This window comes from Meriones unguiculatus, chromosome 6, assembly GCF_030254825.1.
Source record: "Meriones unguiculatus strain TT.TT164.6M chromosome 6, Bangor_MerUng_6.1, whole genome shotgun sequence".
Lineage (NCBI taxonomy): Eukaryota > Metazoa > Chordata > Mammalia > Rodentia > Muridae > Meriones > Meriones unguiculatus.
In genome coordinates, this window is record NC_083354.1 from 19,172,670 (window position 1) to 19,199,420 (window position 26,751).

General features: G+C 38.7%; 1 protein-coding gene across 7 annotated transcripts in view; it reads right to left on the reverse strand.

Moving 5' to 3' along the window:
- Ice2 (interactor of little elongation complex ELL subunit 2) overlaps positions 1 to 26,751 on the reverse strand; it is a 43,944-nt gene continuing 17,193 nt past the window's right edge. For 2 of the 7 annotated variants that reach the window (XM_021652655.2, XM_021652656.2), the window contains 9 exons: positions 26,520 to 26,679; positions 25,262 to 25,443; positions 18,164 to 19,145; positions 17,464 to 17,639; positions 11,962 to 12,091; positions 7,990 to 8,074; positions 6,775 to 6,825; positions 5,151 to 5,409; positions 1 to 1,636 (listed from right to left, as the gene is read on the reverse strand). In XM_021652655.2, the coding sequence (XP_021508330.1) occupies positions 1,508 to 1,636; positions 5,151 to 5,409; positions 6,775 to 6,825; positions 7,990 to 8,074; positions 11,962 to 12,091; positions 17,464 to 17,639; positions 18,164 to 19,145; positions 25,262 to 25,443; positions 26,520 to 26,679 (2,154 nt within the window). In that variant the 3' untranslated portion in view covers positions 1 to 1,507. Of the gene's footprint in view, positions 1,637 to 5,150; positions 5,493 to 6,774; positions 6,826 to 7,989; positions 8,075 to 11,961; positions 12,092 to 12,852; positions 13,025 to 17,463; positions 17,640 to 18,163; positions 19,146 to 19,902; positions 20,007 to 25,261; positions 25,444 to 26,519; positions 26,680 to 26,751 lie in introns of those variants that run through there. The other 5 variants (XM_060384827.1, XR_009592231.1, XR_009592232.1 and 2 more) reach the window with 5 other exon arrangements.

The following is a 26,751-nucleotide window of genomic DNA, read 5'->3' on the forward strand; positions in this document are numbered from 1 at the left end:
TTAGGTACAAAACTTTACTCACTGAGACAGGATAGATAGTACTTTCTTCAAGGTTCTCAAATACAAATGCAATAAACAATTCAAATGCCATTTTTACATATGGCTGATTGTTTCATAACTGCTCTTATTTTATGTAGTTTATTAGAAATAAACTCCATATGCAAAAAACAATAATATGTACTAATAATTTAGGTAACCAACCCCTCAGAAAATCAATGCAAAACAAAACTTGATAGTAGAAGAAAATTTCCAACTTGAAATATTTTAGAGGATTTTTTGGGTCTTTCTTTTTGTTAATTAAGAAAAATTTATGTGTATGAATGTTTTGCATATATATATATATGTGTGTATGTGTGTGTATGTGTGTGTGTGTGTGTGTGCACTGCATACATGCTGTGCCCATAGAGGCCAGAAGAGGTCATCTGAGCCCCTGAAGCTGGAGTTACAGATGGCCATGTGATTATGTGATTGAGAATCAAACCTGGGTCCTTTGCAATAAGCCACTTCTCTAGAACCCAATTCTTGGGTTTATTTTCGTATATTAACATGGAACAGTAACACACACACACAAAATTAAAAAAAACAAACCATGAAAATCGCCATATATTTCTGAGATGACAAATTCCTGATGTGTTTAGTATTTATTAAAAAACAGGTAACACAAAGTGAACATGTCTGTCCCCTCAAGCCCAAAATGGCCACACCTACTGCTGATGCTGCTTTCTAATTAATCAGGATACATGAGAATTTTTTTTTTTTTTTTTTTTAAATTCTAGGCTTAATGGCACTATCACCATGTCTGATAGAATGATGAAGCTTTTTTCCTGGAATGCATGCATCCTCATGTTGTCTCTGCTTTCAGCAATGTTTCACCACATTGACATGGAATTTGTGCAAAGAAGTAGAGGTACTGTCATCAAAGGTCACACCACAGAATGCTTTGTGTTTTTGTAAAACACATGGTGGTTGCCTACCAGGAAAATATTAATTTGCCACTTTTCAGAGATAGAGATTTTTCTTGTTTTCACAACGGAATTTCAACAGGTTTTCAAACACATCAACAGCAGTGTTAATACTGACAAAAATGGGTTATAAACAGCTGTTTCTAACAGTGGCAATATTTAACTATTTGGGCCAGTTTCATTAAACTGGCAATATAATCAAATTAACATAATACATGACAATTCCTAAACAGCAAGTGATTTTCCTACCTATGATCTTTAGAAAAAACAATGCTATAAAAATATTTCTCTTATGTGATTTGCTGCCATGCGAATGGCGCATTCTCGATTCTCCATGTACCAGTGGTGAGGAGGGACACTAACTTCTGCTGTCACTGTCTTTCCCACAGTCAGTAGGTTTCCAAGGCACTTTGTAAAAACTTCAGGATAGCAAGGGGAAACACTCTTCTTGCTATTTGATCTTTTGGGCACATTCCCCTCAAAGTTCAACATTAAACACTGTTATAACTGGTTTTTCCGAAACTTCATTTTCCACGGTCCAGCCCTTACGTTATTTTCCTTTTATTCTGAGCCACTCCTTCATTTTCAACTTGCTGAACAGGCAGGCAACTGCTTTTGGTTTCCATGGAAACTGGATTCCTGTGGCTATGGGTAGGCATTCTTGTCCCACCAACCTATGAAATGAAGCAAGAGCAGAATAACTTAATACATTCACAACTTGCCTCCAAAACACCAACTCTGCATCATTTACACAGAGACTGTCAACTTGAGAATGACCTTTTGTAAATTTTCAAGTCCTGGCCACATGGCTCCTTAAGAAGTTTTAATCTGACCCAGTTTTAAAAGCATTAAACTTCTGGTAACAATGAGGGAAAAAGCTGGAGTAGGGCTCAGCTATAAACTACTGTTACACTTGTAAGATGCTGAAATATGAAATTAGAAAACGAGGAAAGGGAAGGCCTTTTGAGAAAATGTGCAATTCTGTAGAAGGGCAAGGAAGAAAGAAGAAATGTAAGGACAGGGGAAGGAAATACAAAGAAGTGGAAAGATAAAGGGGCGGACAGAAAGAAAAATGGAGCAAGGAAAGGAGATAAGGAAAGACGAAGGTACAAGAGACAAAGAATCTAAAAAGTAAGGTATAAAAAAGAACAGGGAAAAAACCAGAGAAGGAGAAAACTGAGGGTAGAAGGAGAACAATATACCAACAGAAATGGGAGGGAAATATCTGTTAGGGAAGAGGGGATGGGCATAGGTCCCCTCATGTCAGTTCCAACTTGCACCCAGCCCCCATAGTCCAAGAGAGGGGAAAAGCCTGCTAATCGAAGTCTTGGCTAAAGAGAAGACCTGTAAATGCTATCAGCTCCCTGGTCACTTAGAGGCCTCACACAAGATCTAGGTTGTACGCAGCCTGCAACCATTCCCACAAAGCTGCATGTATCTGCCCTGCCCCACATTCCCCTAGCCACCTCGCACAAGGAGTGCAGTCAGTTCTGCAGATGGGAGGGTAAGGGTGTTTGTGATATACAAAGTCACTCACTCTCTCACAGTCTAGCCCAACAAACAGAATGCCAGTACTATGGATCACTAAGAATGTACTAGAATCAGTGTCTCCACTTTCTCTTTCCTGAGCTTTTTTGGTTTGTTTTTAAGTTATGTGTCTAGAAATGGGGCAAACTTCAGAGCTTTCAGTCAGCCACTGTGTCTGTCTGTCTCTGATGCTCATGTCTAGCAATACAGCTAGTAAGTGCTGATTCTCAAGACACCTGTCACTTCCCCATTCAGCCAGTATTTTCCCTCAAGGTACTCATTAATTGGGTTTCTGAGAAAGCCAAACATTCTGAAAACTGTGTGAGTGTTCAGTAAATGTCTATTATGGAACCTTTATACTGGTGAAAGGGGAGCAGATAAGACTCTGCAGTCTAACTCTTACTTGATGCAATAGGAGGCAGATTGAGGTCTACTGGAGTACGAATCAGGGTTCAGGACTTCAGGCACTGTCCAGGAATAAACACCTGGCTCAAGAGCACTAGCGATAAAGATCACAGCAAGGCCACTAGAAGGGATAGACAACTATTTCATACAGGCTCTGACTTCCCAGTTTTCAGAATGCTCTGATCTTTCTGAATATATGCTAAGGCTGGAAACTACAGGTGCTGAGCTTGTTTGGAATTATTAAAGACCCATTTCCATGGCCTGGCTAGGAAGGCAAGGAGGTGACATCAGGGTGGAGAACTACACAGCATATGTAGTTCATATGTACACAGCATACAGAGAACATACACAGCATATGACACTACCATTGTCGTCAACAACAACAACAGAACAATTCAAAAGTCTTCAGCATTTGTATAAAAAGCTATTTCTGAAAAGGGCTTCAAAACTGACTAATTGGGGGTGGGGGGAGGGAAAGAGGGGGAGAGAGAGAGAGAGAGAGAGAGAGAGAGAGAGAGAGAGAGAGAGAAGCAGTGTGTCCAGGGGACACAAACATGCATCTACTACAGGCTAGCTGTGGTGGGAGGGCGCTGCTGACTTTCAAAACACACCAAGGCAACATTAGTTATCTAACTGTCTCTGTCCCAGTGCTGGACTATGCAACAGTCTGGTCCCAGATAAACTCAAGGGCATCTGTCCCTGCACTGGACACACTGCCCAGTGACACACATGGCTGAATTGTTAGAATATATATTTATGTATTCAAATCCTCAGTACACAGAATTTCTTCCTGTCCAATGAATTTTCTTGTTACACTGAAGTATATTGGATCACGCTACTGAAAAAGGTCAATCTTCTAAGTATTTCTAAGGCATAAGAATTCTATGTCTGGAGCCAGTCTGTAAAAAAAACCCACCTTAAAAAAAAAACATTTTGTATAAGTATGTTTTCTTCAGCTTGAAGTTGTTCAGTGCCAAGGTATTACACTGTGTATTTTTACCAAAAAGGAATCAGATAACCCCATACAGAATTATATGTTGTAATTTGTAGACTATAATTAGTGTTTCTAAATTAAAAGAAAACTGTCTTCTTAGAATATAGATTTTCAAAAACATTTTCAATCATTATTTTAAAGTTACTTAGGAAATTTCCTTAGATTACAAAAATCACTAGTTAAGAGTATTTATAAACTAAAAATAGTCACCAAAACTGAAGATAGTGTTAACTAACTTTCTCCATTTTTTCATTTTCTCAACTAGTTTCCTACATTTATACTTTCTTGTGAAAGTTCTCTAGGAATGAGGGAGTGGCTCCTTAGCATGCACAGGGCCTGGCTTCCATCTCCATCACCAAAATATTAACAAACAAACAAAGAAAACAGAATGATCTCAAAATGGTGACATCAGGGTGGAAAACTGAAGGGCATACACAATCCTATCCAATGTGAACAATAAAAACAACATTAACAATTAAAAACTTCTCAGCATTTGTAGGAAAGCTATTTTCTCAAGAGAGTTTGGGGACAATTACAGAGTAATTGGGCATAACAGAGAAAAGGAAAAGGAGAGCATTCACAAGACACACGTGTGAGCTATTTGAGCTCCTTAGGAGCTCCCAGGGAACTGTATACAGATTAAGGGACTCAATAATCTGACTAGAAGGGTTTGGGCAACATGGCAGGAAAATACACTGGGTTTTTACTTATTGGACATTTGGATTCATTTGCAGACAGCAAAGTTCTTCCTACAACTAAGCTCAAACTGAAACTGATGACAGGACAGAAAGAATGGGTGGCATGGTACAGAGACGCTGTAGAGAGCACCTGCAGTTGTGGCTTCAAATTCTGGGTTAAAAAATGCTACTCAACTGACATTTTTAGAAGCGTTTTATAATGAGTATAGCATTAATAGCATTTCAATAAATCCTAAGTTACAAAATACTTAGCATAATATGACTTAGCTCTTAATATTTTACTGTATTTTAATAAGCCATTTCACTCACTAATTACTAATACTTACTTTTAAATATTTCCCCATCTTACTAATCAATTTTTAATTATATCAAAATTTTATTATATGGACTCTTGTACATCGCCTCAATTGTTTAAAAGAAGATGATATACACAAATAATAACTAAGAAAATACAAGTTAGCTTTGGCCAGAAACTCAAGCACTGAACTTTGTGTATGCCTCATGCTTTGCATACATACAGCAAGTAAGTAGAGAATAGGATACTTAATTGTAAGAAAGATTTACCTTTGCTTGTCCTGCAGGGTGCAGTGTTTTAGGCGGAAAAGTACAAGGTATTCGTCCATGATGGATGTGATATGGTAACAGGTAACTGGGATCTAATGGGACCCAAGGAACCGAGAGACTGGAAGGTACACCAGGAAGGTCACAATGTGCTTTATGCAAATTATATGCTGTCCTAGTAACTTTTCCATCCGAGGTCTTGTAGATCAGCAGTGAAGAATCTTCTGCTGCATGAGACAGCAAGTAGGACCCGTCCTGCAAGCTGCATCCAACACTGACACTCAATTCACAGGTTTATGGTGCCAAGCTCATCATGTTCTCCTAACCCCACAGAGCAAAACTGAGCTGCCACAGGAAGAGAATGCCATTTCTGAAAGTATTTCAGGACTAGAAAAAGGTAAAGATTTCCAGAGCCTTTAAAACTACTTTATACTTCATGCATTAATCAAGTTTTTGTTCCTAAATTCAGAAATATCTGACCACTTCCCTTATACCATTTTATTGATTTATAAATGTTAGTCATTTAATGGAAAAACAATCCATGTAACTCTCTAATCCATGATATGCTCCAACCATACATTTTCATTCATTCAGCACTATACTTACATTGTTTCTAACAGGTGAGAAAATAGACACAAAAGTGAATGTAACATGTCCAGGATTCAAAAGTGTCAGAAACAGGAAAGGAACGTGCAGGGAAGATGTAGTAATAGCAGCAGGCTTATGTGTTTATGAGCAGCTGCTGTTATACTGCCCACCAGCCGCTTTCACAATAAAGCCTATATACAAGCTTTCAAGCTTAACTCCAATTAGGCAAAATCAAACATGAGCGATGCTAAGCAGTTGTCCAGTTTGGCATAAGAAGGCTTCAATACAAATTTGGCTTTTTGGTCTGTAACAGGTCAGAGCCTCAATCACAATCCTCTGCTAACACAGTAATTGATAATGGCCAATCTACATTTTTCTTTGCTTCTTGGAAAGCTTCAAGGGATTCAGTGTATCACCACAAAGAACAAAAGGCAATGGGCAGTAGAATGTTTTCTTGGGAATACACAGCCTCTACAGAAAAGAGGTGAAAAGAACAGTTCTTTTCTACATTATTAAAATGAAAACAATCAGCTTTAGTTATAGAGATATGCCCACAAACATAATGAGTTACATTTTCACCAGCTTTTAAAACTGAAAGTAACTGGTGTTGACAAAGGAGGTCAGAGAATTATTCTTAGCTTCTAGGGAGGCTTTTTCCTCTCTCAATCACTTTCAGATAAGGAAGCAAATGATTATTTGGTAGAAAGAATAAATAACATTTTAAATACTAGTTTCAAATCAATGAAACTGAAGTTTGAGGCCAGACTGGACTATATAGCAAGACTGTGCATGTGTATGTCTGTGTCTGTGTCTGTGAGAGAGACAGACAGAGAAATATGAACAAATACACTTGCAATTTCATTACAGCCAGACACTAGCATGTTATCTTTCACTCATATTTTTAATTTTCAACTCTGATAAAATACTTTTTACACTTCTAATTTTTTTCATTTATCTCTAACAGCATATTGTTAAAGGTTCTAATAACTCCCAGTAAAGAAAATCAAAATATCTATGCAAAATATCCCAAAGCACTTACCTACACAATTTCTTTAGAATGTGTTGGAGAATGTTAAATAAACTTGAAATCCTATTAAACAAAAGAAATTGATGTGAAATTAAACTGAAACAAACTGAACAAAGAAACCTAAAAGCAAAAGCCTTATTAATAACACAGTAAGCCACATACAAACATGTAACAAGGACCAGCAATGACATTATGTTGGGGTGAGATACCTAAATTCTTTAATTTCCTTTCATGTTCATAAAGTATTTGGCTCTGTGTTGGAAAAGTTATAATCATATAATTTTTAGAAATCCAAATTAAATAAAAATACAGAACAGCTGTAATCAGTTGCCAAGAAAATTGACTTTCTGCATGTGAGATGATAGAGAAGCACAGAGTGGGGACAGGCCAGCCAAAGGGGACACAAATGTATCATTCTAGGTATTTCCTTGGTGCCTCATCTACATATAAACTTATTTCCATTTATTATTTCTCTTAAAAAAAAAGACTGAAAGAAGCGAGACAAGGAGTTAATTAGTAAAATATTGAAAGACTTTTCTGTGCACACATAACAAAGTAATTTTTGGAGAGTGGAGTTTCGTGTAAGGAGGGTTCACATTTGACTGTTCTCTCACAAAGCTGCGTCAAATCAAATGGGGCTTTGCAGCTACAAGCGGTGCCTTTAGCACACTAACTACCAAGGCTGCACTCCCGCTTGGCCTGTGCTGCGTGAGCCACCTCTCAGTCCTGGCCTAAGTGTATATGAAATGGCCATATTGCTGCCACAAGTCTTTCATGTCATGTTGTGTAATAAAATGAACTCATCTCCTAAGCTTTTTCCTCACAATGAGCCACGCAGAGTTCCGAGGACCACTCATTTAGTTCTGATGTCCAACACTTGATAGGATGGGCAAATTTTCAGGAGTCAGGCTGTTCAGTCCCACAATGCTGAGGGCTGAAGCTTATGGCTGCCTCATCCTCCCCTTCTCCACCCAGGTTTAAAATGTGTGCTTCTCCTACACTTCAACATATACTCTCTGGCTCTAGCCTCCTTTGTCTGAAGTGGGAAGACTGGTGTTATTAGCAGTATGCTTCTTTGCAGATGGAGACAAATAAATTGGGTAGGGGGAAATCTTACAACCATGAAAGTCATCAAATATCATCACTATTTAAGGTAAAGGGAAAGCTGCAAGCACATGACACGAGTGAAGTCTTTTCAGTGTCCACCTTTATAAAGCACTTCCTTACTTGAGTGCCGCAAGTTTTTCTTTTAGTTCTTCTGAGGTGATTTCTTCTAGCATGAAAAGCTTTGAAGTAAATGCATCAATATGCCCTAAAAGCAAACATAAAACTTAAAGACACCCAAGTCATTGTGGTTATAAAACAAAACAAAAAAAGTTAATTACACTCTTTATATAAAGATGTTCAACTATAAAGGACTTTTGTATTTAAAAGGAGAAATATATTTCATTAACTATTAAGCAAACTGAATTTAAAATGATACAAAACACAAATTATGGTATATATTCATGCTAAAATATTTGTTGAATATAGAAAAGTTTACATATGCCACATGCCCCAAATAGGATTTATTACCATAAACCTCAATTTAAGAGCAAAACCTGCTCAGATATTGTTGCTTCTGGTGCTGAGGAAAGCTGCATCTTCATGAAGTTGTAAAGAGAAGCATGTGTTTACCATGTAAACAAGCAGCTAAAAGTCAAGATTGTGGGCGGGGCATGCTCAGTAGGTCTAAAAGATATATTATCACAAAACTATATTATAAAAATATAGCTTATCATTTTTTAATTAAAGCAGTCGTGAATGTCTCCGTGGGTAAAGCAGTCTACTCAAAGCCTTATTTTCTTGCATGCCTGATATAAATCTATAATCCACATAACCCAAAACATTACACTCTTAAAGTGCCACTTCTGTTGTAGAAAGCAATGAGTACATTTTAAAACAAAATAAGCTGAGGTGTGCACTGCGGTGCTGTGATGTACTAGGTGACAGAGGAGATCCCGAGGCAAATGCAACACACACGGGTGAACGGGATGGCCATGCTACTACTACTGTATGAAGGCTAAAAGCATCACAGTGTAAGAGTAACACCCACTGGTACTGAAAATAATATTTTAGATTTATTTATATTTTTATGTTTTATATTTTATTTATATTTTAAACTCCTAATATTTTATTGTTAAATTACTTAGAAAATAGGTACCAGTCACTGGGACTACAAAAATTGCATATAGTTTAATAGCTCCTCTCCTTATCTAGCCTACTTTAATCTCATTTGCTTTATGCTCAAAGAAGTTAATTAGAAACATTTTTACCAGATGTCTTCCCACTAAGACAACATATCCGTTTGTTCTCACACCCACTTGTTATTTCTTATGCCAACTTCAGTTTCACCTCTCCATTTCTAGTGCTCATTATATGTGACATTTCTAATAATAAAGACACATTTTAATGGCTTAATAGCTATAAAAAGAGGATATTAAGTGCAATAATGTATTTTTGGATGTTTAACAAATGAGCCTTTGAGACTATTAACAGAACTTACCTTTTAAAAAAGTAACAATAAAAGTATGTAGTATAGTATCCAGCAAATACAGTCTATCAGAGAATTAACTGGACAGAGAACCCTGTACTGAGTGCCATGAAGGACTACTTTCTCAAAGAAGCTATACCTCTCAACACTGGAACTTTCTGACCTGAGGGCTCAAGTGAGGTCTATGAATGCATGAGATACTTGTCTCCTCTGTCCTAGGGGCACTTGAGCCAGATTTGAGAAGCTGAAAGCTCTGGCCATCATCCTTCAGTAACAACCAATCTCTTCAGATCATACTTTAAGATGAGTTACACTTGGGAGCCATTGCTTTAGATGGCAAAAATGAAGCCTTCAGGTTCAGGCATCATTTATACATAATGCATACATAGGTAGTCGAGCTTTATATGAAGTACAAGTTTGTAAAAACAATCACACAGGCAGAAGTCATGTATTTTAGTGATAAATGGGAAGATTTATAATTATTTCACTATTTATAGATTTTATCAAAACAAATTCTCCATCAATTTTAAGTATTTAGAGAAATGAAATATAAAAATATACATTTAGTACACTGCAATTCAAAACCTTAAAGAGAGTATGATTCCACATTTTCAAAAAGTTTTACCGAGAGTAGTCTAACAGTGCTCACTGCCTCCTCAGATAGTTCTCGATAGAGAGGCATCTTTCCCCACTGTGGAGGCTGTCACACTTCCTCTAAGCTAGGATCAACTTCTATATTCTATCTAAGAGTTCCTTTAATTAAAGCCTTACACTGGTGTTACTTCAACTTTCATGTCACCACTGTTTTTATTTACGTCATTAGTCATTAGGTTAGCCATCATGTTCCTGTGGCTGCAATTGAGAGTCTGAGCAGTGACTGTTAATATTCTCAGTCAGCTATTTCTTCTACAGCTCCATGTAAGTTTGATTACAATTTCACTTACAGCATTATTACCTTTTCTGTTTTTCCCCCCTTTATCTTTGCTGGCCAACTCCTTGTTTTCATTATCTGTTCTTGTAAGTTCTCGAATGGTTGGGACAAGGAAGTGTCACACTACACATTTAATTTCTGTGCATGAAATGGTAAGAGGTACATAGCAGTCAAAAAGAAAGGATATAAGCAGTCACTGAACATGTGTGTCTGTAATCTACTTTATACTTAGTGAAGTGAGGAGCTGGCAATGAAGTTTATATGCAACTTCCACTTTTTTTTTTTTTTTTTTTTGAGATGGGGTTTCTGTGTATAGCGTTGGCTGTCCTGTAACTTGCTCTGTAGACCAGGCTGGCCTTGAACTGACAGTGATCTGCCTGCCTCTGCCTCCAGAGTGCTGGGACTAAAGGCATGTGCCACCATTGCCCAGATTCAACTTTTATTCTTAATGTACTGCCATAACTGAAGGTCATGCTTCTAAGAAGAGTGTAAAGTAAGGACTGCCTGGATGCCAACTCTATGGATTTGATAAATATCATTAACACTGGATAATATATAGAGAAGTTGTGATGAAAGTACAGATTTTCTTAAAGAAATAGCTCTTAAGGTTTTTAAAGGGCAAGAAGCAATGTAATCTAGAGAAGGTGAGCATGTTTATAGACAGCAAAACAAGCAAGCAAACAAGCAAAAAAGCAAGTGTGTTTATTGCACATGAAGACTGTGAGCTATGGTGGTTCTTAGAGTGCCCCAGTATTAGTACCTGAGATTGTGTTAGAAACAAGAAGACCTAGGTCCCATTCTGCATCACTCAATCAGACACTCTAGGACCAGCTCTAAAATAACAGCCAGGTATGGCAGCATGGACTAATTCCAGCACTTGGGAGGCTAAGTCAGGATTGGGAATATGAAGCCAGCCAGATACTCTATAAAAAATAAATAACAACAATAAGAACTCCCCCAAATATTGATTAATCAAAATGGGGACAAATTTTCAAATAAACAAATTGGAATCTAGAAACAATGACTGTTTCTAGACCAGACAAGAAAAACACATAGCACTCACTATATACAGGGTATCATGCTTACGCTCTATACTAGGAACATACAAAGCTCTATCAGGCTCTGACTTTAAACTACTTACTGTCTAACAGGAAAAAGTGATGGCCTAAGAAAGAACAACAACATAGGAAGTAACAAACGGCAAGTGAAGGAACACTTAGGAGATCAAAAGAAGAAAAAGACTGGAGGAGATGGGAGCCAGCAGGGCAGACAGATTGATCAGCATCACCTTGTATCAGTGCAGAGACCAAGATACGAGATGACTAAGATGCTCAGCATTGTAGCATTCCAACATGAAGGAACAGAATGAACAATGAGAGCAGGAAACTGGGCATATGAAGCATGCTAACTACATAAGAACCTGGCAATGTCATTCAAAGCCCTGCTAATAATTCTCTTCTACTCAAAACTTCAAAACCAAAATAAAGTCAAAAGCTGTTTCAAGATAAGATTTCTAAGACAATGCCATTATAATTGTAAGAAACTTTCAAGTATGTGTATATCAATTTAGCAGCTCACCAAAACTCCCTGCCAGTTTGACAGTTTGTCTGATTATCCTCAGTATAATCAGAGGATGGAAAACAAAAGAAGTACACAATGAAAGTATGTACAGTTGAATTTAAAGATAAGTACTTAAAAGGAATTACAAAGGGGAAGAGGACTCCTATAGACTCACCAACATAAAACGAGCAGTTGGAATGCAATAAACTTTCAGTCCAGAAGCGACAGAGTTCGCTTTCAGTCAGAGCTTCAACTCCATAACAACCTTGATACTCTACTTTTGGTAGCACGTAAACTGGAAATTGCTGCAATGCAAAATTGCATTTTGTCAAAGCTCTAGATCTAATCTCCACACTGCACAAGTGCTCACAGACCATACATACATACAATAAATAAAAACTCAAACAAAAACAAAATTTACTTCCCATAGAAAATACATTTGCCTATATAGTCAGAAGCTTTTGAATGTCTGCAGGAAATTTAATTTTATTTATTTTGTATAGTGTAGGATTTGGGCAGGATTAATATATATATATATATATATATATATATATATATATATACACACACACACATATATATATACACACACACACACACACATTTGCCTCTGAGGGGTAGATTCAGGAAGTGGAGGATAGATAAGGGATCCCTTACCACCCTCATCTCTGACACAAACAGACATACTCCCTGCCAGGGATGTAATTCACAGTGGACTCCTTGGGACAGAGCCCAACACATGTAATTGTTCAAAGGTCCAAAGATAAATACTAGAAGGCAGTAATTAACATATACTTCTCAAAAGAAAAGAAAAACGACCCTCCCCTTTTTAGACATCAATCACTCAAATTTCTGGAGCAGCTGGTTTTCTTCCTAAGAATGAGCATTTATAACTCTAAGGGAAACCATGGATATTACTACATTTATAACACAAGATGCTTTATTCCAAGCACTAAGCAAGTGAAAAATTATCCATTTAGAGCTTACTAGTCAGAATATCAAGCAGATGGAGAAAAATGACTACCCCATTACCGGTCTATGGGAGGATGTGCAAGCAAGTACCTACTTGTGAAATACTGCAGCACCTGTGATCTCTTCTGTCAATGAAAACTTAATTCTTTGGTGGTGCTGGACATTAAGCCCAGGGTCATGTGCATGCTCCACAAGTGCTCTACCACTGAGCTATGACATATTCCCCGTCTGAAAAGTCTACTCTCAACTGGATTCTCCATTCCCGGCTACAAAAGAAACACGGTTTACAGAACCTCCTCAAGTGACATCGCTAGTTAGCACTTTAAAGTTAAAATAAGGTGCTATCTTTCACAGAGTTAAAAACATTTTATCATTATTTCTCAGTTTCTAGCTTTCTTAAAACAGTTTAGTGCCTTTGGTACACCAGTGGTGCTAAGAACAATTCAAACACAGCATTTCAGCCATCAGCACACAGCATGGTGTGGTTTACGTGACTACTGATTTCTCTGAGACGTTAAAGTAATGACTCCTAAAGGTAATATTGCCTATAATGTAAGACACATAATAACCTTACATAATATTGCCTATAATGTAAGACCTTGTTAAAATGTAGACTTAGGTGGTGCCTAAGGTTTTGCATGTTTTAGAAGTTGTCATTCTAAGGACCATAGTTTGAGCAGTAAGAACCAGAGAGCTGCTTCTCAATAAAAAATAAACACAATGATTAGATTAAAATCATTGTATAATATAGAAATTCATTAGCAAATGATAATATGATTTAGCCTCCCACCGTTAAAGCAAATAGAAACCGGGGACAAAATTTCCATTCTCTATTTTGCCTCCAGAATGTTCAGACATTTGGGCCAGTGATATGGCTCAGCAGATAAACCATTTGCTGCAAAACCTAACAACCTGAATCTACACAAAATAGAGAGGCAGAAAACAGACTCCAGCAAATTGTGCTCTGATCTCCACACATGTTCCATAGCACACAACTGCCCATACACTGTTTGCATAGGCACAATAAATAAAAACCTAAAGAATACCCTCAAGCCTCATGTCAGAGACCTAAGAAATCTGTTCAGTGACATAGTTGATTATAGACCAGGTGATGCAAAGGGAGGATGTTCATCTTTTTGGACCTTAAATAGATTACAGCATTATCTACACATGGAAAGTAATCTTCAAGATACATATATACACACATACATATGGGGGAGTGTGCTTTTCTTTAATAGAAAAGTAAGTCTTAAATCTGACTTTAAATTACCCTGCCCACAAGAAATGTGGAGATAATGAGGGAATAAAGATAGAGGGTAAGACCAAACAATAACTGGCCCAACCTGAGACCTACCCCATGGTAAGGAGCCAGCCCCTGACACTAATAATGATACTCTGCTATGCTTTCAGACAGAAGCTTAACTTGACTGTTGCCTGGGAGGCTCTAGCCAACAGCAAATTGAGACAGATACTAGACTTGCTGCTAAGCATAGGGTGGAACTCTGGGGGTCCTGTGGAAGTGTTGGGAGAAAGATGGAAGGACCTGGAGTGGACAGGAACCTCATAAGACCAACAGAGACAACTAACCCAGTCACATGGGGGCCTCTCAGAGATTTAGACATCAACCAAGGAACATGCATGATCTGGACCTAGGCCTTCTAGGTTCACGCAGCCGAGGGGTGGCCTGGCCTTCATATGGGGCACCTGGCAAGTGGAGGTGGGGGGGTGTTTCTAACATGGACTCTATTGCCTGCTTTTGGATCATTTTCCCCTGGCAGGGCTGTCTTGCCTGCCCTCAGGGGATGAAGACATGCACAATCCTGATGTGACTTGATGTACTGGGGAAGGTTAATGGGGGCGGTGCTCCCCAGAAAGGGGAAAGGAGAAGTGGGAGGGGGACTGACAGGAGGTCAGGGAGGGAGCATTCATGGGATGTAAAGTAAATAAACTAATATATATATAAAAAAAACCTGACTATTTCTGCATGCTTTCTACTGCCATCTTCAGGAAGCCATGGAAAGGGCCTGAATGTTTTCTCTCTCCTTAGTATCCACTGAAGTGCAAATACTGTGCTGCCCAAGTGAAAGCTTTTCTTGTTTCTGCTTGCCAGTTTTTACATAAATCTCTTAAATCCTTATGTTCATTCCTAAACAGATGGCTCACAGGCAGACTTCTCCCCAGTACTACTGAGTTTCTTCTATTCTTCCTAATATATTGTACCTTTAAGCAGCCTTTTTTCTCAGGACCTGGAATGTCAACATAAAATGTGGATAACTGAATCTGAAATTGTTAACCATTTTAAAATGCAGCACCCAGAATACATGGCTAACTGTGATAGTCAAGAGTTAGTAGCCATTTATCAGTTAGCTGGCCTCGATTTCATAGTTCTGCACAGAACTTGTAAGCTCCAACTTTGTAGTGGTCCACATCAGTCTCTGTCCTCTCTTCCAATTTCTGTTTACTAAGCACAGTATTGTTTTTATTGTTGTTTTTTGTTATTGAGACAGGGGCTTACTCTGTAGTCCAGGATGGCCTGGAACTTACTTTGTAGAACACCTGGCCTCAACTGCTTACAATCCTCCTGCCTCCCAAGTGCTGAGATTGATTATCTATCTATCTATCTATCTATCTATCTATCTATCTATCTATCTATCTATCTATGGTTTTTCAAGACAGGGTTTGCTGTATACCCTCAGTGTCCTGGAACTCACTATGTAGATCAGGCTGGCCTCAAACTTAGAGATCCACCTGCCTCTGCCTCCCAAGTGCTAGGACTGAAGGCTTGTGCCACCACCACAAGGGTGTGCTGGGATTATTATTAACCAGAGTTTTGTTGAGGAAGTAAGATAACAACAACACAAAACTGCAGAGTTAAGTAAAAATCAGAAATGATATTCTTGAACACCAGGAGTTAGACTTGGAAACTTGAAAACCTTGTCTAAATAAGCTGATTCTTATGAAGGAAATATTTTAAGGATACATTCTTAAATGACAGTATTTTCAAGTTTTTCAAACTGGTGTGGACACTAACTTCCCTCTAATGTTCGTTACAAAAGACCCTTAGCCTCCTAACCCCTCAAGTTTTCTCACCTATTTACTGAGTTTCTGTTCTACTAACGTTTGAGGAGAAAAAAAAAAAAAAGAGAGAGAGAGAGAGAAATAAATGGGGTATAAGTCCAAGAAGCATACATTACAGTATGGGAATTATACCATGTTTGCTAAACCGCCATACATAAAGAACGACAGATGCAAGGGGCAAGCATTCCCAGAAAAGCTTTCAAGTTTTACTCACTTTCGTAGTCAGAAATATGACTTCTATTTAGATATTTTCTGGGGCACAATTGTTTTGACATCTTGATGAATACTTTTCTCCCAGATGGCTATAGATTGATACTTATAAATTTCACTTTCTGAGTGAATGAGAATGATCCTACCAAGTTATCTTGGCCAAAAATTAAACTGGTGTCCAAATTCTCCCTGGGCTATTTTTACTTGGGAGATACCGACTTCACCAATTTTTGGGCATATAAACAAAAAGAAAAAGTGGTATGTAGTCACAGTTTAGAATGTGAAAGAAATGAGTCTGGCTACAAAAAAAAAAAATGAGAGTGCAAATAAGTATACAAATACAACTAAAACAAATACACAAACAAACAAAAAAGAGTTGGAGAGCTAGATGGTTCAGCAGTCAAGAGCAGTGGCTTCTCTTCCAGAGGATCCAGCAGTTCGATTCTCAGAAACTACATGGTAGCTCATAAATGCCTGTAACTCTAGTTCCAAGTGACCCAACTCCCTCTTCTGGCATCTTCAGGCACTAGGCAAACAGATGTGGTATACAGACATACATGCTGGGAAAACATCCAAGCACATAACATGAAATAATTAAACAGAAAAGAACAATTTAACAAGTTCTCTTGGCCTAATGAAATAGTTCATTGGGTCAGTTGCTTCCCACCAAGCCTCATGATCTGAGCTCGAGGAGAGAACCAATTTCTAAAAGTTGTCCTCTGACCTCCACGCGTCCATATACATATGCATTTGCATATGGGTGTGTGCACCCTCTCTCAATAAATAGAAGTTTCAAAAAAAAAAGAAGCCTTTTAAGAAACAGTAAGACACCTTAGTGCTTCTTAGCAGACACCTCAGTACCTCTTAACAATTAATTAAAACATGCTTCTCACTATTTACCAGACTCTAGAAGTCACGAACAAGAGTGCCACGTGCTCTAAAAGAGAGGCTCAGCTACAGAAGAGACACCGGCAAAACTATAACAATCATTTGCTTCATTTACTGAAGAGACCTTATCTCACACTCTAAGAGGAGCCCGAGGGGAAAGTCTGGCACCCTAGCAGCCTTGAAACTTCAGAGCTCTTTTAAAGCTTCTGTTTCTAAAAGACGCTGAGAAATGTCTCAGGGTAAAGAAAGGGCTCATAGGTCACACACAAGATGGGATGTAAGTGCCAGTATGGTCAAATCAATCTAAATGATGTTTTCCTAGGGTTCATATGGACTAGTGAGGTTGGTTATCAGCATTTAAGACACTGGTGTGTGTATCTTATTAAAACTGACTTTAACATCTTATTAAAAGAAGTTTACCCAGAAATTTAGGAATGACCAGCAAGTTAAAAATCAAATTTTGTTAGAAAGCCATGTTCACTATTTGGGATTATCATTCACACTGCCATCACACTCTCAGATGACTTACTCTTCTGATCTTCTTCCGTTTTTTGGAGCGTGGTCTTGTCTCTACCCTCTGGACGCTACACCGCACAAGTAACAATAGATCTTGTAGGCTGAACAACTTGTAGACAAAATTTCCTTCTTGAGGAGCTATATATTCTGATGTATCTTCCACATAGTCTTGAAGTTCATACGGCAATCCTTTAAAAACATTTCTCATTACCATTTAAAAATATGTTGTTCCTTTATGCACTGTAATTTGGGACATAGCAACTATAACTCCACCTTGAGCCATACTTACTGACATTGCATTAGAGAGCTATACTCAGAGCTTTCAAGTTCTCTTACTTTTCAGAAATACCTCTATGAGCACTGGGCAAAGCATGCGTCAAGTTGATAAGCAGCTACAAGAAAGAACTTAAAAGATCCACCTACTTCCAAGCCAGGAGGACTGAAGAGCATCATTACACTCATTCTGTAGTTCAATGTTTATGATCCCCTCCACGAGCTTAGTGGCCTAACCATGTATATGCTGGGTAAACAGTATACAAATTGGGTAGATATACAAAGAGGACATGGTGGAAGCTGAAATAGTGATCAACAGACTGAAATGAAATGTTAGTGACTAGGTAAAAATTATAAAACAGGTTATAATAGTAAGAAAGAAGGGAGAAAAGCTAAGGAAAAGGAATAGACAAACTGGTGAGTTCTTGATATTCACTTACGTCCTTTAGGCTTCTGAAATGCAGATGGCCAACTAGATTTTGGCCAGCTAGAGGCATCCAAAGCAGCAGAGGCTTGCTCAGAAGCAGATGGCTGTTTACATTCTTCTGAATTAATCAATGTCAACTCAGGTACTTTCCTGGAAACTGGCTTTAAAAGCTCATTCTGCATTTTTAGAATTTCTCCAACTGGATCAAACTTTTTATAGACTCTCTTGATAGGTTTCTTTAAAACACAAGACTCTTCGGAAATAGTAGTAGCCTGGTTTCCCATAGAAGCCTGTGCTGAAGAATTTGGACTTGCTGGTCTAGAACCCAAATCAACTGTCTTTCCGTTACTATTATTTTTATTCTCTGTATCAATGATTAAACAGTCCTCATCTGTATCACTACCACAAGGAATCCCTTTCTCAGTTTCAGCTGTTTCTGATGCAGTAGCTGTTTTATTGCCATTGTCTGTGTTCCCCGGAATACTCTGTCTTCCATCATTGGTACACAGCATACCTATATCATTTTCCTTAGAGATTCCATCAGATGTTCTGTGGACTTCATTATCTTGTATTAAAAATTTTGCATTGGCACTGGGAACCTCTTCACCACAAGATTCAAGTCCTTGAATATCTTTATTTTTGTACTCTTCAGGACCACTTTCCACACTAGAGAATAGCTGTTTCTCCTTCTGTAATTGTTTCATCAGAATCTGACATAAACTTCTAGAATCATCAGTAATGTTTGGTGTAGCTGGTGCTTCAGTTATAGCTAGTGCCTTAGGTATAGCTGGTGCTAGAGGCACAGCTGCTCCTTTGGGGGCTGTGTGGACATCTGTCACGATGGGTGCAGAGGAGTCACTTTCTGAGCTTGGTGACCTAGATGGACTAGTGGTGGTTACTCCAAAGGTTTCAAGTTCTGTGACATCACCGTCAAAATCCAGATCCATATTTTCCAGAGTCTCAATTTTTCGGCAATCACTAGCTTCAGTGGATGTCTTGAAAGAAAATATATTGGCCAATTATTAGGGAAAAGTTCAGGTCATAGTTACCTAACTCTAATGTCTTATCCCTAACATTATAGTTCATGTTTCTAAGAGTAGAAAGATGGGGCTAGAAAGATGGCTCAGTGAGTAACAGGATTTCTATGCAAGCATAAAACCTGAGTCTGGATCTCCAGCACCCAAGTAAAAGCCAGACATGGAGATGTGAGACAGTGATCCCAATGTCACAGAAGACAAAGGGAGTACAGTTGGAGGAAGATCCCAAGAACTTGCTAGCCAGCCAGCCTAGCCAAAAAGGTTAGCCTCAGGGTCAGTGAGAGACTGTATCTCAAAACTAAGGCTGAGAGTTTATTACTCTCAGAAAGATGCTTGGTGTTGACCACTGGCCTCCACGGGTGTAACATACACTACAGGTCCCTCCTACCTTCATACACATTCACACAATCACAGCAGAAAGGTTTAATGTCTAAAATGTACACAATTTATAGTCAAGTACTTAATTTTGTATTCTCCTTGAAAGTGTTTATACAGACAGATCTGTCATGGTATAATAGCACAAGAAACTGAACTGTGAAATGTCAGCCCCAGAGAAGCATAGTCACAAATGAGAAAACAGACAAGACCATCACAAAGAGATGGCCTCAGGCTCAACAACAAAAGATGTACATGTATGCTCACTTCATATACTCTGGGAGAGAACCTTGAACTTAGCTGACCAGGAAGACAGTTTCTTTACCTCTGTTAGGCAAGGATCTTCCTAATACCAACAGGTGACACTCTTTGCATATCCACTCAGGATAAACACTCAGTAAAATATTATATGGCAAAGATGGACAGGAAGTGGCTCTTGGTATTCTGGAACACAAAGTCATTGAGGATGCAATCTTTATGTACTATTTTGATAATAGTAAAACTATGAATAGCTTTAAACTATTCAAGAATAATTACCCACTAGTCAAGCACCAGAGATCTGTCCTCAAACTGGAAGAGCCCTTCATTTTTAAAATGAATTAATTTTAGTTTTTTTCAAACAGGTTCACACATAGCTCTTTCTTATGCAGCAGAAGCTGACCTTAAACTCATAAACTTCCTGTCTCCACCCCCAAGTGCTGAGATTATAGGAACGCCATACTATATCTAGCTGTTTATTTTACTATTTGTGGTACTGACGATTGAACACAGGGATACTGCATGGTAGGCAACTACTCTACCATTGAGCTGTAATTTGTAGCTGTTGGTATAATGTTCTTTTAAAATGTATATGCCTTACCCTTGTTAATTCAAATGCTGATTCCCCCCCCCCACTCTCTGGTTTCTATCTGGATATTGCATTGTGATACTCACTATAAGCATCCTGTCTCAACTCTTGTGTAAACAGGACATAAGTAAAGCAACTAGATACAATGTTGTGCAATGGGAGGAGCCAGAGAACACGAAAGAGTGCACAAGGAGCTAGCTAGAGAACAGGAAGGGGCGAGAAGGAGGAGGAACAGGAGGAGCAGAGTGGGAGGAGAGAGCTTGGAGGACTTGGAGCATGAACCAGACCTAAGATTTCACAAAAAGCAAGTATAATGTGGGAAATCTAAATGTTAGGAAACTGAGGGCTTGGAGGCTTAGGAGGGAGTAAATATTGCCCAGCATTGTGTTCTAGGTTAACTAAAAACCCAGTCTCTGTGTGGTGATTTGGTTTTACATCTGCTGAGGATTAACAGCAGCGTTACCAGAAGTTAAAACAATAGTAAATATCAATATCCATCTACAACATGTAGCCTTGGCAGAGTGAGTTTTTTAGTAAATTCCATGAAAACTTGACTATGAGCTAGGTATACTACACATTTGGGGGTAGGGTTTGAGAGAGTGAGTGTGGCAGCAATTAGGTTCAAGATTGATCTATAGAAATTACCTGATCTCTCTGAACTTCACATTTTATATTTCTAAAATAGGAATAATAAGGCTACTTTTTTCTGGATTTGTTCTAAAGATCAAATGAAAAATCATATATAGGAATTTTCTTGACATTGTGCCTGGCACATAGTAGGCAGCCTCTCAACCTCTGAGAGCTCTAATGAAATGAACAAATCCACCACACAGGGAGACTGTGTGCCATCAAAGGAGGGCAGTCCCACACTGCAAGGATAAAACAGAACTGGACATAGCACCAAGAAAGAAAGCGAGGAAGAATGCATGCAATGTTAACAGGGTAAGAGAAAAAGGAGGAAAAAAATGTAAATGTGACAGAAACATCACCAGGCCTGCCCAATGGTACTGTCTTTAAGGAGGTAGATGAGGATACGAAAGGATGGCTAACATTGATAGGAATGAAAAAACATGTAAGACTGAAATGTATATCCTATACATTCTATATATGCTCTCTTTCCTCTGAGAACCCAAGGGGCCTTTCTAAAAGTGGACTATAAGTTAGTTAAATCTCAACATTGTGCAGAGCAGTGAAAGGGTTAGGCTAACTTTGTAACCTATATGTCCTCTAAAGCCTATAGTTTTGAGTTTTAGGTCCAGGTTAAGCTAAAGCCTCTTAGTACCTTTCCAGAGAGTGAAGGAATGTGACCCTATCTGTGAGGACAGATATAAAAAAAGGGCAAGCAAGCAATGACCTTCACTCAGCAAAAGAACGACCAGACCCTTGTCCTTGAGATAGTGTTTCTTAGCAACAAACCTAGACTTCTTCTGAGTAGCTTTTGACCTCCAGCCAAGAGCCCGCAGCCCTAATCTTCAAGGATGAGCTAACCACCCCCACCTTCAATTGCAGCTGCATCCACACTTGGCAGGACTGGCCAAGCTTGAGCACCTAAGACTAACCAATTATCTTACTTTATAGCTTCCTCATCCAATCCTAAATTGCCAAAACTAGAACTTCAAATCTCCCGCAATTTTTCTTTTAAAAAACCTAAAGGCCATTGTCTCCCGGTGCCACTCTTTGCTGACCAGCAGGGGTGACCCCATTGTACAATGGTTAATAAACCTCTTGCTTTTGCAATGAGTCTTGGTCTGGGGGAGTTTCTGGGAAGGGCGCGATTGAACTCCTGAGCTGTGAGACCCCAAGTCTTACAGCAGAATTTGCTAAGGTCCTACTCCAGTTAAAAAGGAAATAAAATTAGAAATTATTAAGAAAACTTCAACAGTAAATCCAAGAACCCAGAACATAAAAACACATACAACTATTGGATAAAATAAGGAGAAGAGGATTTCAGAATACTTAAGATGCAACAGAAGTTAGAATAAACACTTGAGGTAATCAGTATCACAATCTGGGGCTTAGCAGACACCAGTCTCCTCTCAGAATCATCTCTGCATGCTGTTGCTGGAGTCCTGGGAGACACCAGCTATTAAAGAGTCACACTACTCCAAACACAAGGCTGAGAAGGTCAGGCTAAAAACCTGTGAGGAAATGGGCCCCTTCTGCACTACCTGAACTCGCAGCTCTATGGGATGAAAGGCCTTCCTGGGAAACTGAACTCCACCTTGTTAACTTCATCCTGTGATACTGCCAAAAGCATAGGCTTTTTTGGTTGTTTCTTCAGAACTGGCAAATACCATCAAAAGCATAAATGACCCTAAGTGATGGCTTGCCTCCTAGATTCCTGCAATCATGTTCTATCTCAGCTTTGTAAATCCTTATCCTATTAGGACTCCACCCACCCCATGCTAGTAAGAAATATGTTCTTGTATTTTTCCAGCAACAATGTCTAGGTGTCATCAGTAATGGGAAGGTCCCACTACCAAAGTCATTCTGTGACTTTTATCCTTCTTAACCTGCTTTGTTTCTTCCTGGTATTTCTCATCTCTTGACATGCACCTGCCACCAGTACATATTCCAACATTAAAATGTAAAAGAATAAAACATACAACAAGCTAGAAGTGCTTTATGACACATCATGAAAATATCAATGCTCAAATGGCAAACAGAAAAGTTAAAACATATAAAACTGAAAAAATAAGCTGCTGGCACTCGGGGAGGCAGCGGCAGATGGATCTCTGTAAGTTCGAAGCCAGCCTGGTCTACAAAGCAGGTCTAGGATAGCCACGGATACACAGAGAAACCCTGTCTTAAAAAAATCCAAAACCAAACCAAAACAAAAAATAAAACCAAAAGTGAAAAATCAGCAGCCTTAAAATAGCGTGTTTGTACAAGTAGGGAAACATTTTTTTATATCTTAATTTAAAATTGTCTGATTTCTTACCTGACTAAAACTTTCTGACCATATTTACTATCCTCAGGCCTTCTTGGTCCTGAATATAAAACACCTCCATCCCTGTCCATCTCTCTATTTCTTACTATATCCTGTTTTTCTCCATAGTATTTATCAGTATCTGCTGCTTCTGCTGCTGCATATTTAGAATATGTTGTCTACTACAATGTAAGCACTGAGAAACCAGGCTGCATTTGTATTTACCCAGTCTCAGCACACAGAACAGACTCTGTACAGTAAATATTTGCAGAATGGATTATTTTCTATAAACAAAATATTTCACTTTAATAATTATAGAAAATTATCTTTATGTACACATCATTAAAACTAATATTTATACCAGGCCAACTGTCACTCTAATGCTTTATATGTAATAAACCTAAACTCAAATTGCTAATAAGTTAATGTGACACCATCCTCCAGACGGCTTTGATGAGAACACTCATTCTCTGCTCAGTTTTGAATGGCACAGTCCTGTTAACTATACTCTCCTTCTTGGGTCACAGACCTACACCAACCCTCCCTCAGATCTATTTCCCTGTGACCCTGTACCTGTTAACTACTCTCTCTACTGCCCTCCTTGGCTTCTGTGACCACTGCGCTGCTCTCCACGTCTATGAACATGTCTTTTCTTTTAGCTATCACATTTTAAAAGGAAATCACATGCTACTGATTTTTCTGTGACTGGCTTATTTAACGTTCTGATTTTCAGGTACATTCATACTGTTGCTAATGACAGGATATTCTTGTCTGTAAAGGTTTACTAGTATCCCAGTGTATTTATACACCTCATGTCCTTGATCTGGTTGCCCACTCCTGAGCAATGAAGCTGATTCCGTATCTGGGCTACTGTGTACAGTGCTGCAATTAACAGAGAGGCAGAAGGGTCTAAACTCTCAGGCTTGCTGTCTTCTTTGAAATATATGTTCACTGGGTAATTGGTGGAGCACAGAGCAGTCTTATTTTTAAGAAACTTCTTGACTGTTTTCTGTAGTGGCCAAACTAATCGGCACTCTGAACAAGCATTCCACACCTTCCTCAATATTTGTCTTTTTGTTACTTATAAATTCTGAGACAGGTCTCACAGTTCCTGCCTCAGCTTTCCGAATATTAGTGTCGCCGTATGAGCCACATGCCTGCCTAGCATTTGCCACTTATCCTTTTTGTTATTTCCACTCTTACTAAGATGACTCTTCACTGAGGTGTTTGTACTTGTGTGTATGTGTGTCTGGGTGTCAAAGGCTGAGGCCCAGTGTCTTCTTCCTCAGTCACTCTCCACTTTATTTTTTGAAAGACAGACTCTCATTGAACGTAGAGCTAATAGTTTAGCTAGGATGGCTGGCCCAAGAACCCCAGAGATCCACCTGCTTTCTCCTCACCCATCCAGTGCTAGGCCTACAGGTATGCCCAGTCGTACCTGTTTTTTATGTGGGTGTCGAGGATCTGAACCAAGATCCTCATGCTTCTGCAGCAGGCACTTTACTGACTGAGCCATCTCCTTGGCTCCTCATGGTTTTCATTTGCATTCCCATGACAATTAGTGATAGTAAACAATCTTTCATGTATTTGTCAGCTACTTATATATCTTGTTTTGGAATGTATACTCAAATCATTGTGCTGATTTTTAAATTGTATTTTAGGTAAAGGGGTTAGAGAGCCGGCTCAGTGGTTCACAGACTTGCTGCTCTTCTAGGGGACCCAAGTTCTAGTTCCAGGCACTCACATCGGGTGGCTCAGGACTGCCTGTAACTCTAGGGACTCTGACACCTTTGGCCTCTGGGTACACCTCACTCACATGCACATATCACATACTGAGAGATTTGCAATATAAGTTTATGTTTCAAAAGGATAAACAAGAATAAATCAGTATATCTTAAACAGGGGAGAAAAAGTATTACATACGTCCATCTCAGAGGTGTACTCTTCAGGTTTGTCCATAAAGACTGCAGAGACTGGGATAGATGTGTTTTTTGATATTATATGTTTTAATGGAACTTCATGGAAGATTTGATTTCTTTCTCGCATTGTCATTTGCTTTCTGGGAAGTGGTGAATCGACATAGATTACTTTAACTGGTTTAGAACCTTTAAATAGAAACAGAGGCAAGGAATAATTAGTATCTGGTAGTTTTATTTTAAAAAGGGAAAAAGGATGCATGGCAGAGAGATCACTAAACAGAGATAGGATAGGGCAGTGGTGTCATGCCTCCTGCATCTGTCCCTCTTGTACTACATGTCATTAAGCCCCTTAGTGCTAAAGAGTGAGAGGACCTAGCCAGCAAGAGAAATGTGTCCTAACAGTATTTATAGGTTTCTGGGCTTTAGAGCTGTACTGTTAGTGTCTTTATTGCTTTGTTCTTTCAAGTGCCTATAAAGCCCTTTTACACTTTTTTACACTGAACTCTAACTTGTAGTTCTGTTTTGTCTTTAAAAATGAAGACTCACTCTTTGATTTATGTTCTTATGTTTAATATTAATCTGGAAGACAGAATGACCAAATATGAACCAGACTGATAGAAGAACTAATGTGCAAACATTAATTTACTGGTGACAATTTGCTTTGTAGACCAGGCTGGCTTCAAACTTACAGAGATCCACCTGCCTCTGCCTCCCTGAGTGCTTCGATTACAAGTGTGTCACCGCCAGCAGCTTACTTTTTCAGTTTTATATGTTTTAACTTTTCTGTTTGCCATTTGAGCATTGATATTTTCATGATGTGTCATAAAGCACTTCCAGCTTGTTGTATGTTTTATTCTTTTACATACCCTCTGTCAACACTCTTTACTTCTTTCTGGTTCCCAGTTACAGACAAGGTAGTCCTGGAAATTTGCTCACTAAAAACTATCTAAAGTGATGCATTCCTTCATCCCAGTGACAAAGAGAAGTCCCACATCTTCAATTACTTCTGGCTACCCTGAGTAATAATTCCTTTTCTTTATCTTATTCCCTAACATGACTACAGGTACCATAGGTGTCAGCAGTCAATTCTATTTTAACTTTATAGCTGGAAAAGCTCTACTGAGTTCAAACATCAGATTCTCGTTTTCCTTAAACAAAGATGGAGATCTGCGTGTGGCACATAGCCATCTATGTCTGCAGAGCTGAAATGGGGTAATTCCAGCCCTTCTGAATACATTATTCTAGCACACTGAATCACACACCTTCCACAGTTATCATCTGAACACACACTGGAATTTCCCACTGCTCCTTGTAGCTTGGTCCATGGTTATTGAGCAAGGTGAATAATGCTTGGCTAGTCAGAGCTATCTGTGGATGGTATCTTGAAACAAGCTTCTCTGCATTTGGATCTTTACTAATATCCTGAAAAACAATTGTATTTGGCATTACTGATTTATGCTTCAAAAATAAACAGAACAATGTGCACCTTAGTAT